Source organism: Manacus candei, unplaced genomic scaffold (genome assembly GCF_025592945.1).
Source record: "Manacus candei isolate 608988 ecotype Guabito, Panama unplaced genomic scaffold, ASM2559294v1 h1tg000150l, whole genome shotgun sequence".
NCBI lineage: Eukaryota > Metazoa > Chordata > Aves > Passeriformes > Pipridae > Manacus > Manacus candei.
In genome coordinates this window covers 1,251,508-1,263,319 of record NW_026138198.1, presented here as the reverse complement: position 1 = coordinate 1,263,319, position 11,812 = coordinate 1,251,508, and the positions used below count along the sequence as shown (strand labels likewise).

At 49.1% G+C, this 11,812-nt stretch overlaps 1 protein-coding gene across 2 annotated transcripts; it reads left to right on the top strand.

The window, feature by feature from the left end:
• The first annotated feature begins 529 nt into the window (after positions 1 to 529).
• Positions 530 to 11,201, top strand: KLHDC2 (kelch domain containing 2). 2 transcript variants are annotated; one of them, XM_051772185.1, is made up of 14 exons: positions 530 to 663; positions 1,958 to 2,124; positions 2,840 to 2,919; positions 3,791 to 3,908; positions 4,919 to 5,034; positions 6,449 to 6,530; positions 6,619 to 6,702; positions 7,616 to 7,696; positions 7,773 to 7,831; positions 8,015 to 8,124; positions 8,573 to 8,645; positions 9,298 to 9,385; positions 9,754 to 9,806; positions 10,281 to 11,201. In XM_051772185.1, the coding sequence occupies exons 2-14, from the start codon at positions 1,969 to 1,971 to the stop codon at positions 10,402 to 10,404; spliced, it is 1,224 nt and encodes a 407-aa protein (XP_051628145.1). In that variant the 5' UTR covers positions 530 to 663; positions 1,958 to 1,968; the 3' UTR covers positions 10,405 to 11,201. The 2 variants fall into 2 exon arrangements, with proteins under 2 accessions (XP_051628145.1, XP_051628144.1); XM_051772184.1 differs by lacking the exon at positions 530 to 663 and adding an exon at positions 684 to 818.
• Positions 11,202 to 11,812: the final 611 nt, after the last annotated feature.

Sequence of the window (11,812 nt, the reverse complement as noted above, 5' to 3'; positions counted from 1 at the left end):
TTGATTTGGGGGTTTCAGGTGCCCTGTAAGCTTTGATTTTGGGGTTTCAGGTGCCCCCCCCTCAGTTAATTTGGGGTGTTCATGTGCTCCCAAGTTTAATTTTGGGGGGTTCAGGTGCTCATCAAGGTTAATTTGGGGGGGTTCACGTGACCATCCAGGTTAATTTTGGAAGGCTCAGGTACCCATCCAGATTAATTTTGGAAGGCTCAGGTGCCCATCCCGTTTAATTTTGGAAGGCTCAGGTACCCATCCAGGTTAATTTTGGAAGGCTCAGGTGCCCATCCCGTTTAATTTTGGAAGGCTCAGGTGCCCATCTAGGTTAATTTTGGAAGGTTCAGGTGCCCATCCAGGTTAATTTTGGAAGGCCCGGGTGCCCATCCAGGTTAATTTTGGAAGGTTCAGGTATGCTCCATGTTAATTTTGGAAGGCCCGGGTGCCCATCCAGGTTAATTTTGGAAGGTTCAGGTGCCCTCCATGTTAATTTTGGAAGGCCCGGGTGCCCCGGGGGTGATTTTCGGGTCCCTGCGCCTGCGCGGCGCCGCCGGAAGGTCCGTCCCGCCCGGCGGATGTTGCGGGGCGGGCGCTGAGGGAGGAGGGGCCGGCGGAGGGGCAGCCCCGGAGCGTCGGCGGGGCCGGGGGGCTCAGGGGAGCCCCGACAGCGCGGTAGGAGCGGGCCGAGGGCGCTGAGGGAGCCGGGGCGCGGGGCGGGCTCGGGCCGGGCCGGTAACGGCGGCGGGCAGCGCTGGGGCCGGTGCCGGGCATGTCGCGACAGCGGGACGTGTCGGGAGCAGCCCCCGCCGGGCCCGTCCCGTTCTGAGGTATGTCGCGACAGGGGGAGGTGTCGGCAGGAGACCCCGCCGTCCCGCCGGGGTGTGGGGCTGCAGCGACCTGAGGGGGGCTCGGAAATGGCTGTAGGGGACGTTGGCCCAGCGTGTCTGAGGGGTAACATCAACAATACACCTCGTATTAAATATATCTGTATGTTATATGTATTATCACAGAAAACCCCGCTAGCCCGAAGCAGGCAGGTTTCACGGAGCTGCGGGGCAAGGCTTTCTGATGTGGAGCGTAATTAAAGCTCGGAGATAACCCCCCCGAAGGTGGTGGGTTAATCACAGGAGTAATTAAAATTAAACGGGAGTCCCTCAGGAGCGGCGTAGGGGAATATCAAACCCGGGGTATCCAACCCGGGATATCTGACCTGGAATGTCAAACCCGGCAGTGCAGGGTGAGGTGGTGCCACTGCAGGACCTTTTCCCTGGCTTTGGTTGCACAAACTCGGGCTGTCCGGCTCCCCTGAGCTTTGGATCAGTGTCTTCCAGGGACACTGGGGTCTGGGAATTCTGCGTGCTGGTGGGACTGGGAGCAGGGGGGTTGGTTTTGTGGAATTTTATGTGGGATAGGTGGCACGGTCCTGTGCTGAACAACTGCGGGAAGGTTTGCATGTGGGAGACACGACTTGGGACTTTGGGCCCAAAGGGGCTTTAGTGGAAAAGGTCCGTGAGTTTCCACTTTTGTGAAAACCGTGTTGGAGACAAAGCTGTCAAATTTATTCGGGTTTTGACATCCCAGAACGGTTTGGGTTGGAAGGGACTTTAAAGCTCAGCCAGTCCCACCCCCTGCCACGGGCAGGGACACCTTCCACTATCCCAGGTTGCTCCAAGCCCCATCCAACCTGGCCTTGGACACTTCCAGGGATCCAGGGGCAGCCACAGCTTCCCTGTGCAAATCAATTAACGTATTTATAGGTAAGATTTTAATTCTTTTAGAAATTTTTAATTCTTGCTTTGCAAGATTTTCATGGGTAAGGTTTTAATTTCTCTTTAAGAAAACACAGACCTTGGCTCAAACCCGGCGGCTGGAGCCGGGCCCGTTCACTTTAAGAGCCGGACCGGACGATTCCGTGTGGGTTCCCTCCCAGGATATTCCATAATCCCGCGGTTCTGTGTGCCCGTAGCACGTCCCGAGATGGCGGATGAGAACGAGGAGCTGCAGGCGGACGAGGAGCTCCCGGCTCCGCCCGAGGACGGCTTCGAGCAGCTGGAGAACGACAGCCCCGCTGAGCGCAGCGGGCACGTGGCCGTCACCGACGGGCGCTGCATGTACGTCTGGGGAGGATACAAGGTACAGCTCCTCCTGGAATAGCCCTCCTGCCATCCCACTGCTCTGGGAGCGACTCTGAGAAGTCACCCCTCCGAGCTGACAGATTGGAACACGGCACTGAGGTGTTTTGCAACGCTTGAAATAAATCACGAGTGTCGAACCTTGGCACGGAGATGACTTTTTTGGGGGGGTGAGGGGGGCGGGGTGTTGCTTGGCAGCTCGTGTAGGGAATATTGTCTGATTGGAATTGTGCACCGTGGGAGGGGTGACTGTTCCAGCATTGCCAGCACAGCTGTATTTTGGGTGTGACAGATCCCAGGTTGGTCGGTGCCACGCTGTGGGGGGGAGTGCGTGTGCTGCAGCACAAAATGATTTTGCAGTTCTGACAGCAAGGTGAGTTGTCAGTGAGCTCAGTCAGAAATTGGTGTCGTGCAGGAGGTGGGGGAATTAAGAAGGAAATTTTGGCTCGTTTCTGCTCCCTGGCTTGGGCTGTAAAACAGAGGTTTAACTTCCATTTACCCGCCTGGGAGCTCGTGTGGTCTCAGCAGACAATAAATTAGGCTGATTCCTGCTCTCTGTGCGGGTGGGAGGCACAGGAGTGCAACAGGCACTGCTCCTGCTGTGTTCTGTCCTGTGATTAGATCTCTGAGGGGGTGTGAACATTCCCAGGAGTCTGTAATTCCACGTGTCAGACATCCTTCTAACATTGCTTTTTCTCCTCTGTCCTGTCCTGCAGAATGCCCAAGTTCGGGGATTTTATGACTTCTACCTGCCTAGGGATGAGATATGGATCTACAACATGGAAACTGGAAGATGGTACAGTAAATAATTAACTTAATTTGGGAAAAAAAAATCAGATAAATCCTTAAATTGATATAGAAACCATTCTGAGGGGCTGAGCAGGGAAAGAATTCCCTGAACATTCCGTTCCCACCTATCAGACTGTTGCAAAAATGTGTAGAATATTTCAGATTTGGGTGGGTTTTTTCTGTAAAAACATCAGATATGTTTTCCCAAAGTGAAGTAGGACAGGCAGCTTGGACAGACAGCCTGGACAGGAGTGTGTGATCACCAGTGTGAAGTGTTTTGGGATGCCTGGGATAGGACACAGCACATGGGAATTGTATTTGTACCACTTTTGATGGCAGTGGTTCTCAGGGAAACCCTGTTGAATTTTCTCATTTGTTGTTCTCTCAAGGAGTTGTTTTTAAACATTGATGCAGCCAGAGGAACTCCTCAGTGCTTTGCAGAAAGGGGGATTTCAGCCGTGCTTCCAGCCCTCCCTGAGGTTAGGGACAGCCTTGAACACGGGCTGGAAGCTCCTCTTTGTGATTGTGATGTTTACAAACAGGAAAAATCCAGTAGCAAAACAGAAACCTGCAGTTTAGACAGGTGCTTCCTCTTTGCCTGAGGATTTGGAACATTCCAAACTCCTGACCTGGGCAGACAGGATTCCCACTCCCCCCCAAAAAAACCCCATGTGTTAATTAAATTACATTTTCCCCACCCCCTCCATCCTCCCAGCTTAATTTTTTAAATGGTTTCACCTGCAAAGGTGTGAAGAATTCATGACTGAGTGTCCACAGTTGGAACTCAAACCACACTGGCATTGTTATAAAATTCTGCTCCAGATGAAACCATTCATGTCTGTTCTGATCAGGTGAAATATTTCACACCCTCCTTTTAGGAAGAAGAGCAAAACAGAGGGAGATGTTCCCCCCTCCATGTCTGGGAGCTGTGCCGTGTGTGTGGACAGAGTGGTGTATCTCTTTGGAGGGCACCACGCACGGGGCAACACAAACAAGGTCAGCAATCCGTTTATTCCATCATTTCCCAGGAGGATTATGCCCTGGAAGCTTTACAGGAACACCCTGACCTGGCATTTGTTCTGTTCTTGTGCAATTCACCCCATAAACTCACCCCGTGCCTCTGAGTTTGCTGCTTTGGAAAGATGGGAATTGCCAGAGTTGCCTGAAATAATATCAGGAGGGGATCTGGAACTGCTCTGTGGTGGTTTAAATGTTTCTCTTCTCTGGAGTCTCTGATAATCCCAGAATCATTAAGGTTGGAAAAGACCTCCAAGATCCAACCTGTGACCAATTCCCCACCCTGCCAACTACAATTAATTAATAATATTTTCTGATGTTGTGGCAATGTGGTTTAAATTAAATAGTTTAGGCCTGTATAAATATATAGTTTATATATTTAAATATATAGCTTATATATAGACATATATTTAAATATAGACTTATACATTTAAATGTATAACTATAAACTGGAAGGAACTTGATGCAATTTTTGCAGGCAGTTTTAAACAAACTACCTGTATAAAGTGTGACTTCCTTCCTGCTCTGGCATTCTTACATTTCAGTTCTTTTGTACATGTGTAGCAGCTATTTCTCTCCCTGTGAAAGGATGCAACGTGCAGAGAAGGGACAGTTCTATAACAAACCCCACTTTTTTTGATTTTTTTTAATCATTTTTTGAATTATGAGACAATTGTTATTCTGTGCACACCTTCAGTGTAGCCCACATCAGCTTTTGGATGGTAAAACTCAATGTCCATAACCTATTACTTGTGTAAAAAGTGTTTGAGTCTGCAAAGGATAAAGGATTTGTGAATCCATATTTTGTTGCAAATGTTTTCAGCACTCCAGTTTTCCACCAAGAAAAGGACTTTTCATTATTTCTCTTCCTTTGCTGATGCACGTTAATTAAAAGTTACTATTTTAACACCAGTCAGACTGAAGCTTTGAACAAATTCAGATTGAAAAAAAAAGTGAAAAGATTAAACAAATCTTTTTATTTCTTCCAGTTCTACATGTTGAATTCCAGATCCACGGACAAGGTGCTGCAGTGGGTGCGAGTGGAGTGTGAGGGGGTGCCCCCCTCGTCCAAGGACAAGCTCGGGGTGTGGGTCTACAGGAACAAGTAAGGACCCCACAGGGACTCCCTTTTCATCCCTCCAGGTCATGTCTTTGCTCTGCTTTTTTGTCTGAACAAGAGCTGCTTGTTCAAACTCAAGGAGGGCTTGAGGTTGCCCAGAACAAGGGATGTGTTGGATGAACTGCTGGTGGTGTTTTTACCGAGTTGGGAGCGTGTCCCAGAGATGCCAGAAGGCCTCTTGGCATTGCAAACCTTGGGAAAAATGAGGGAGACAAGGTGTTGAAGGCAAAAATGTTGTTGACTTGCACCCTCCTCTCATTATTCATTCACTGTGGTGCTGGTTGGGGTGTTTGCCTGGAGAAGAGAAGGCTCCAGGGAGACCTGAGAGCCCCTTCCAGGGCCTAAAGGGGCTCCAGGAGAGCTGGAGAGGGACTGGGGACAAGGGATGGAGGGATAGCACAAGGGCCAATGGCTTCCCAGTGCCAGAGGGCAGGGTTAGATGGGATATTGGGAAGAAATTCTCCCTTGTGAGGGTGGTGAAGCCCTGGCACAGGTTGCCCAGAGAAGCTGTGGCTGCCCCATCCCTGGAAGTGTCCAAGGCCAGGTTGGACAGGGCTTGGAGCAATCTGGGATAGTGGAAGGTGTCCCTGCCCATGGCAGGGAGTGGAATTGGCTGAGCTTTAAAGTCCCTTCCAACCCAAACCATTTTGTGATTTTTGTGGTGATTCTGGAGTAAACTTTGGAGCAGCTTGTGCTGCTTTTCCCATTCCATGGAGAGAGAGAGCTCACAGTTAGGATAATTACTGTGGAATTTGCTGCAGAGACCCAGGAAAGACAGAAAAATCCTTGTGTGTCCCTTCCAACTCAGGCTATCCTGTGATTCCATAAAATTGCCCATGGTGCTGGTTTTCAGGTTCTTGGTGTGGAGAGAGAGCTCATCATTACCATACCTGATGTGATCAGTTCAGATGTAAATCTGAGTTGTGGGTGTTTAATTATAGGTGGTGCAGATTGTTTGCCATCACTCCATAATCCAGTAGGAATTCCTGGCAAGGCCATGCCATTGGTTTCTTACAGAGGCTAAAACCCAAAGATAAAACTTGAAGGTAAATCCCATTTAAACCCCAGGAGAGCCTTGTGGGAGTCCTGGTGGTGAAGGCTGAAGTACAGAGACCAGGCAGCACACCCTGGTGGCTTCATATATTTGGAATTGGAGCAAAGCTTGGAAGCCTGAGGCCTGGGAAGCAGCTCCAGAGGGATTTAGTGTGGGTGGTAGGATCGATTAGGAAAGAAGTGGGGCCCCACACCTGGAAAACTTGCACTGTAGATGCACCGAAAGTAGCGAAGCCAAAGGAGCTTCTCTGATTTTCCAGTTTGAGCACAGCCTTTACAGAACTTTAATTTACACCAACAGCTGTGACAGGATTTCTCACAGATCTTGGTCCGTGTTTCCTTTCAGGCTGATATTTTTTGGAGGTTATGGCTATTTTCCTGAAGGGAAACAACGGGGAACGTTTGAATTCGATGAGACCTCTTTTTGGGTAAGTAACCCTGAAAGTAATTTCTATTTCAACTTCAATATTTAATCAGTGCTTATTAAAACTTGCTGCTTATTTATGATTCTCAAAGAATTCAGGTCTTCCTAGAGGGTGGAACGACCACGTGCATGTTCTGGACCTTGAAACTTTCACTTGGAGCCAGCCCATAACTACGGTAATTATTGGTCTTGTGTCAATTAATTAAGTTACAGCTCAGTAATGTTACACAGTAGTGCTCTTGGAGCCGTTTAAACCATTCATCTACACAGATCCACTCTTCAAAACCAGGAAATTTGCCTTTTATTTTGATCTGTCATCATCTTTTTTTTTTCTTTTCCCTGTGACTTGCTTCCTTTCACACTTCAGTGGCCTTGTGCTCACGGGGAGCTCCAGAGAATGAAATGTGTGGTTTGCTGTCACCCTCCCTGCAATGTGAGCCTTTGGGACGTGTCACTTGGGTGCTGAAGTGTGGCCAAGATAGAATTAAACACTCCCAGTTGCAAATGCACACATTTGAAGTGTCCCTGAAGCATTCAGGAACAGGGAAAAGGGGTACTATTGCCATGGAGCTGGAGGAAACGAAATTTGAGACAAGTAACCCCAGATTGCCAAAGAATTGCTTTGTCTTACTGCACACAGGCCTCAAGGATTTCAGAAACTCAAGAAAAATAACATCTAATACAACCATAGAATCTCAGCATGGTTTGGGCTGGAAGGAACCTTAAAGCCCATCCAGTTCTAACCCCCTGCCATGGGCCAGGACACCTTCCACTAGACCAGGTGGCTCCAAACCCCATCCACATTGGCCTTGGACACTTAATGATTTATGCACATAATGATTTATTATGCCACTGTCTCATTTACAGTCTGTCTTTTGTGGCTAAAAGCAAAATTTATACACTTCAAGAGGGAAAAAAATCCCATTTTTAATGAGTTTGCTGATCCTCCATCTATCAAAAAGCAAGTCTGCACACAGAATGACTTACTGGCTGGGGTTTTTTTTCACTCTGTTCCTTGTTGGCCTTTAATCTGAGTTTCTCTGAGCCTTTTTTCTCTTTGGTTTGTGGTGTCACTGTTTCCTTTCCCAGGGTAAAACCCCGTCCCCTCGAGCCGCTCACGCCTGTGCCACGGTTGGGAACAGGGGTTACGTGTTCGGAGGCAGATACAGGGTAAGCCCAGCCCAGTTTAACCCTGGGATGCTCAAACCTAAGCTGGGTATCTGAACCACCATCTGCTTTGTTGTAGGAGTCCAGGATGAACGACTTTTACTACCTGGACCTGGACACTTGGGAGTGGAACGAAATGTGGGTACTAAAACTTGATCCGCTGAAATTCTTTGCTGTGTCTAAAGAAATCAAACTTGTTGGGTCAGCTGCACAGGGCGAAGCTGAATCCTGCAGATCCCTGAAAAATAACCAGAGCAGAAAAGAGCAGTGGGATTTTATTGTCCCTCCTGTGTAATTTGGGGTGTTTTCATTGCAATCCAGACTCACACAAGGCATCTGCCCAGTCGGCCGGTCGTGGCATTCCTTAACACCGATTTCCTCGGATCACCTCTTCCTCTTTGGAGGATTCACCACAGACAAGCAGCCTCTGAGTAAGTCATTCCAAAGGGATTTGGTGTTGCCTTTGTGCTCTTGAACAGCTGTGCACAGAAGCTTGAATTATTGCTTGAATTCCTTCTAAATTCCTCCTGTGCACTTGTGCTCCAGCTCCTCACGGCCAACAGCTAATTCCACAGAGCAGGATGTGGAGTGTTTGGAGACACTATTATTTATAGCAAATCATCTGCTCTACAAGTGTATCTAATGCAAATTGCAGTTAGTAAGAGCTTTACAGTTCTCCATCTTCACTCCCATAAACCTCTGTTACATTAAACACCTGTTGTCAAACAGGAGCCAATGTTTTATAAGGTTTTTCCTAAAATATTCGATTTGTTTAGGAACAGAAATGGGCTGTGCTCTGCTGGAGTACCTGTTTATTGCAGGAAATGTGACAGAACCAGTGGAATCCTGTTTATATTTGGGACTTTTGCTTGTTTGCAGGTGATGCTTGGATTTATTGTATCAGCAAGAACGAGTGGATACAGTTTGAGCATAACTATTCCGAAAAACCAAGGTATGGCAGGCAATTTCCTGGAAACTTGTTATAAAAGGAGTGTGGAAGCACTTAGTGGTGGCTGTGAGAGACAGGACGCACGTTCCTCTTCACAGCTCTTGTTTTCCATGTGTCCCAGAGATGCAGGTGTGTTGTGCTCCCAGAATTCCAGGTGAGCACCACACAGGGCAGGTGCTGGAGGCAGCCTTTGGCTCGGTGTCTGTGAAATGGCAGGAAACATGGAATTTGGGGGTTGATCTCGGGATTTAGGGTTTGATTTGGCTGCAGAGGCCTGCAGCAGAGCTAACTGGAACCAGTGTGTCCCTGCTGTCCCAGCAAACTGGGCACAGGCCGGTGTCACCGAGCCGATGGCTCAGCCCATGCACACCCAGGATGGTTTTGGCTTCCTGCTGAGTAAATAAGAGTTGATGACCTGCAATTTAAAGCATCAAAAACCTCTGTGGTGCACATGGGTGGCATGGGAAACACATCTTGGAGTTCCTGGGATCCCTCTTGTTTGGGAAGTGCTCTGATCCAGGTTAAATGAGTTAAAGCAGCGATGTTTCCTGGCCTGGCTTTCAGTGCTCCCAGGGATGAGGAGGGATCTTCCCGGGGCAGTGAGAAGGCTGAGCTGGGTTTTTTGGGTTAATGCAGTGCTGCCTTCTGTTTGTAGGCTGTGGCACACGGCCTGTGCCAGCGAGGAGGGAGAGGTGATTGTGTTTGGGGGCTGTGCCAACAACCTGCTCGCCCACTCCAAAGCTGTAAGTTGACTTGGAGCGTTCCCTTCCCGGTGCCAGCTCACTCCAGCCAGTTGAGTTGGTTTTAGGTGGCATTGGGATCTTGTGGGGATCACAGAGGTGCATAAACAAAGCCTGAGGAGGACATGGTTTGCTTGTGTCCCAAGCCCCTCAGTGCAGATGCCTGAAGGCTTGGAAACCTGAAGGCTTCCTCTAGTGGAAGTGTCCCTGCCCATGGCAGGGGATTGGAAGGACATGGGCTTTAAGATCCCTTCCAACCCAAACCATTCTGTGATTCCATGATCTGGGTGGGTGAGCCTGGGCTCCTGCTGTAACAGTGTGAACTCATATAACCCATTTTCTTCTCTCTCTCTCTCTCTCCCCACCCCCAGGCTCACAGTAACGAAATTCTTGTGTTCTCCCTACAACCAAGATCTCTTGTAAGGTAAGAAAGCAAGACTTCAACATTAAACTCTCGTGTCCCCAGCTTAGATATCAGGAAGAAATTCCTTACTGTGAGCAGGGCGAGGCCCTGGCACAGGTTGCCCAGAGAAGCCATGGCTGTCCCATCCCTGGAAGTGTCCCAAGGCCAGGTGGGAGCAACCTGGGCTAGTGGGAGGTGTCCCTGCCCGTGGCAGGAGGTGGAACTGGGTGAGCTTTAAGGTCCCTCCCAACCCAAATCATTCTGTGATTTTAGGATAAGTGGTGTAGGGTTACCACCAGACCTGTTTATGTTCCTAAAATATTAGAAAACACTTCTTCCTCTAAGGAATGCTGGCAGAGCAGCAGCCAGTTGTGAGGATGGAGCAGGATTCCTCTCAGCACGTGTTTGGCACTGCTGATGAGAACCATCTCCAAGGAAGGAGCTTTCCTTGCAACCTTCCCCCTGCTGACAGCATCCATGTCTCCCCTCTCCCAGGCTGTGCCTCGAAGCAGTGATTTGCTTCAAGGAGATGCTGGCCAGTTCCTGGAATTGCCTCCCCAAGCACTTGCTGCACAGTGTCAACCAGCGCTTCGGAAGCAACAACACCTCTGGCTCCTGAGCCCTGGGGCAGCCCCGGGGGGAACGGTCTGAACATTAAAGGTGTGTAGGTTAAACCTCTGTGTCGTACTAGGTAGTCGCTTCTCGCCTTTACGTTGCATGTGAATGGCCTAGAGAGAACCTATTTTTGTGTCAAGATGTTTGCAATAAATGTATTTAATGCAAGTGGAGATGTAGCCTGAGCCTAAGCTGAAACTGGTTCTGGGGTTGTGCACCTTGAGGTGGGTGTGAGGCCGCCCCGAGCCCGTGGAGACACGTGTTGGAGAGTCCTCAGTCCAGGAGCTGGGGACTCTGGAGGCTGCACAAGGAATGCTGAGCACACCACAACCATGGAGTGTTGCTTTAGGCCAGGCTGCAGGTCCTGTTGTAATCCACAGCTTAACATTTTGCCACAAATGCTTAAGGTCAGAGAAGCAGGATTGGGAAATTGTCCGTTGTCAGTCGATAAACTGTCGTAAACCTCGAGATGTCAAAGCACCACTCCTTCTCTGCTTGGCTGTAGTTTGGTTTTTTGGAACTCTTTTATGTTGTGGAACTTCAATTGTGAACCTTAGGTAGCAGATATTCTGCCCTGAGAGTGTAACTGAAAGTACTTGAGCCTGTTCCCAGCCGTGTCCATACCTGTGGAACTCCCCTGGAGCAGCCCCAAGGGTGGAGGGACATGGAGAAGGGCAGGGTTGCCTTGGCTGCCCCAGCTCCAAGGGGACATGGGGGACAGGAACTGCTGTGGAGAAGCGGGAGAATCATGTTTTAAGCTGTCTTCAAAAAAACAATTAAAAACTTGGACTTCTAGAACAATTCCTGTGCTGTAATTCCTGATAGATCCCACGGGTTTATCCTGACTCCCAGCCCCTGCCCTTCCTCCTCTCCACAGGGTAACAGTTCTGCTCAACTGGGCTGGGGGGTGGGAGAAGAGGGTGGGGTCAAATTGGATGGATCTTAGTTTTGGGACCCCCAAATGTTGTTACATCTTCACAGGGTCACCATCAGCTCCCCCCCTGACAGACACTGTTATCCTCCTTCATGAAAGAATTTAAAGGAATTCACTTATTCCCAGCCTTGGGCAACACCCACAGCCTGTCATTACAGAAAAGTTGGAAGCAATTTTATAGGTAAAGAAACTTCTAAACTAAAGAACAACCTGCCCTGCACACTGTGTCATCCTCCAGCCCAGAGCCACCTCTCCTGGGAGTGCCAGCACCTCCAGAGGCAAAAACAAGGGACAAACAGCCATGGAGCCAGCTCTGGTTTAATGGAGGCTGTGGAGATGAACAGGGCAGGAAGAAAAGGAGGTTACTTTTAAAAAATACAATTAAGCTGGGTTCAAACAGCCCAGGGGGGGCTCCTGGAGGGCTCCCATGGGAATACAGCCCTGGCCTCCACACTTATGGAGCTGCAGACAAACATTT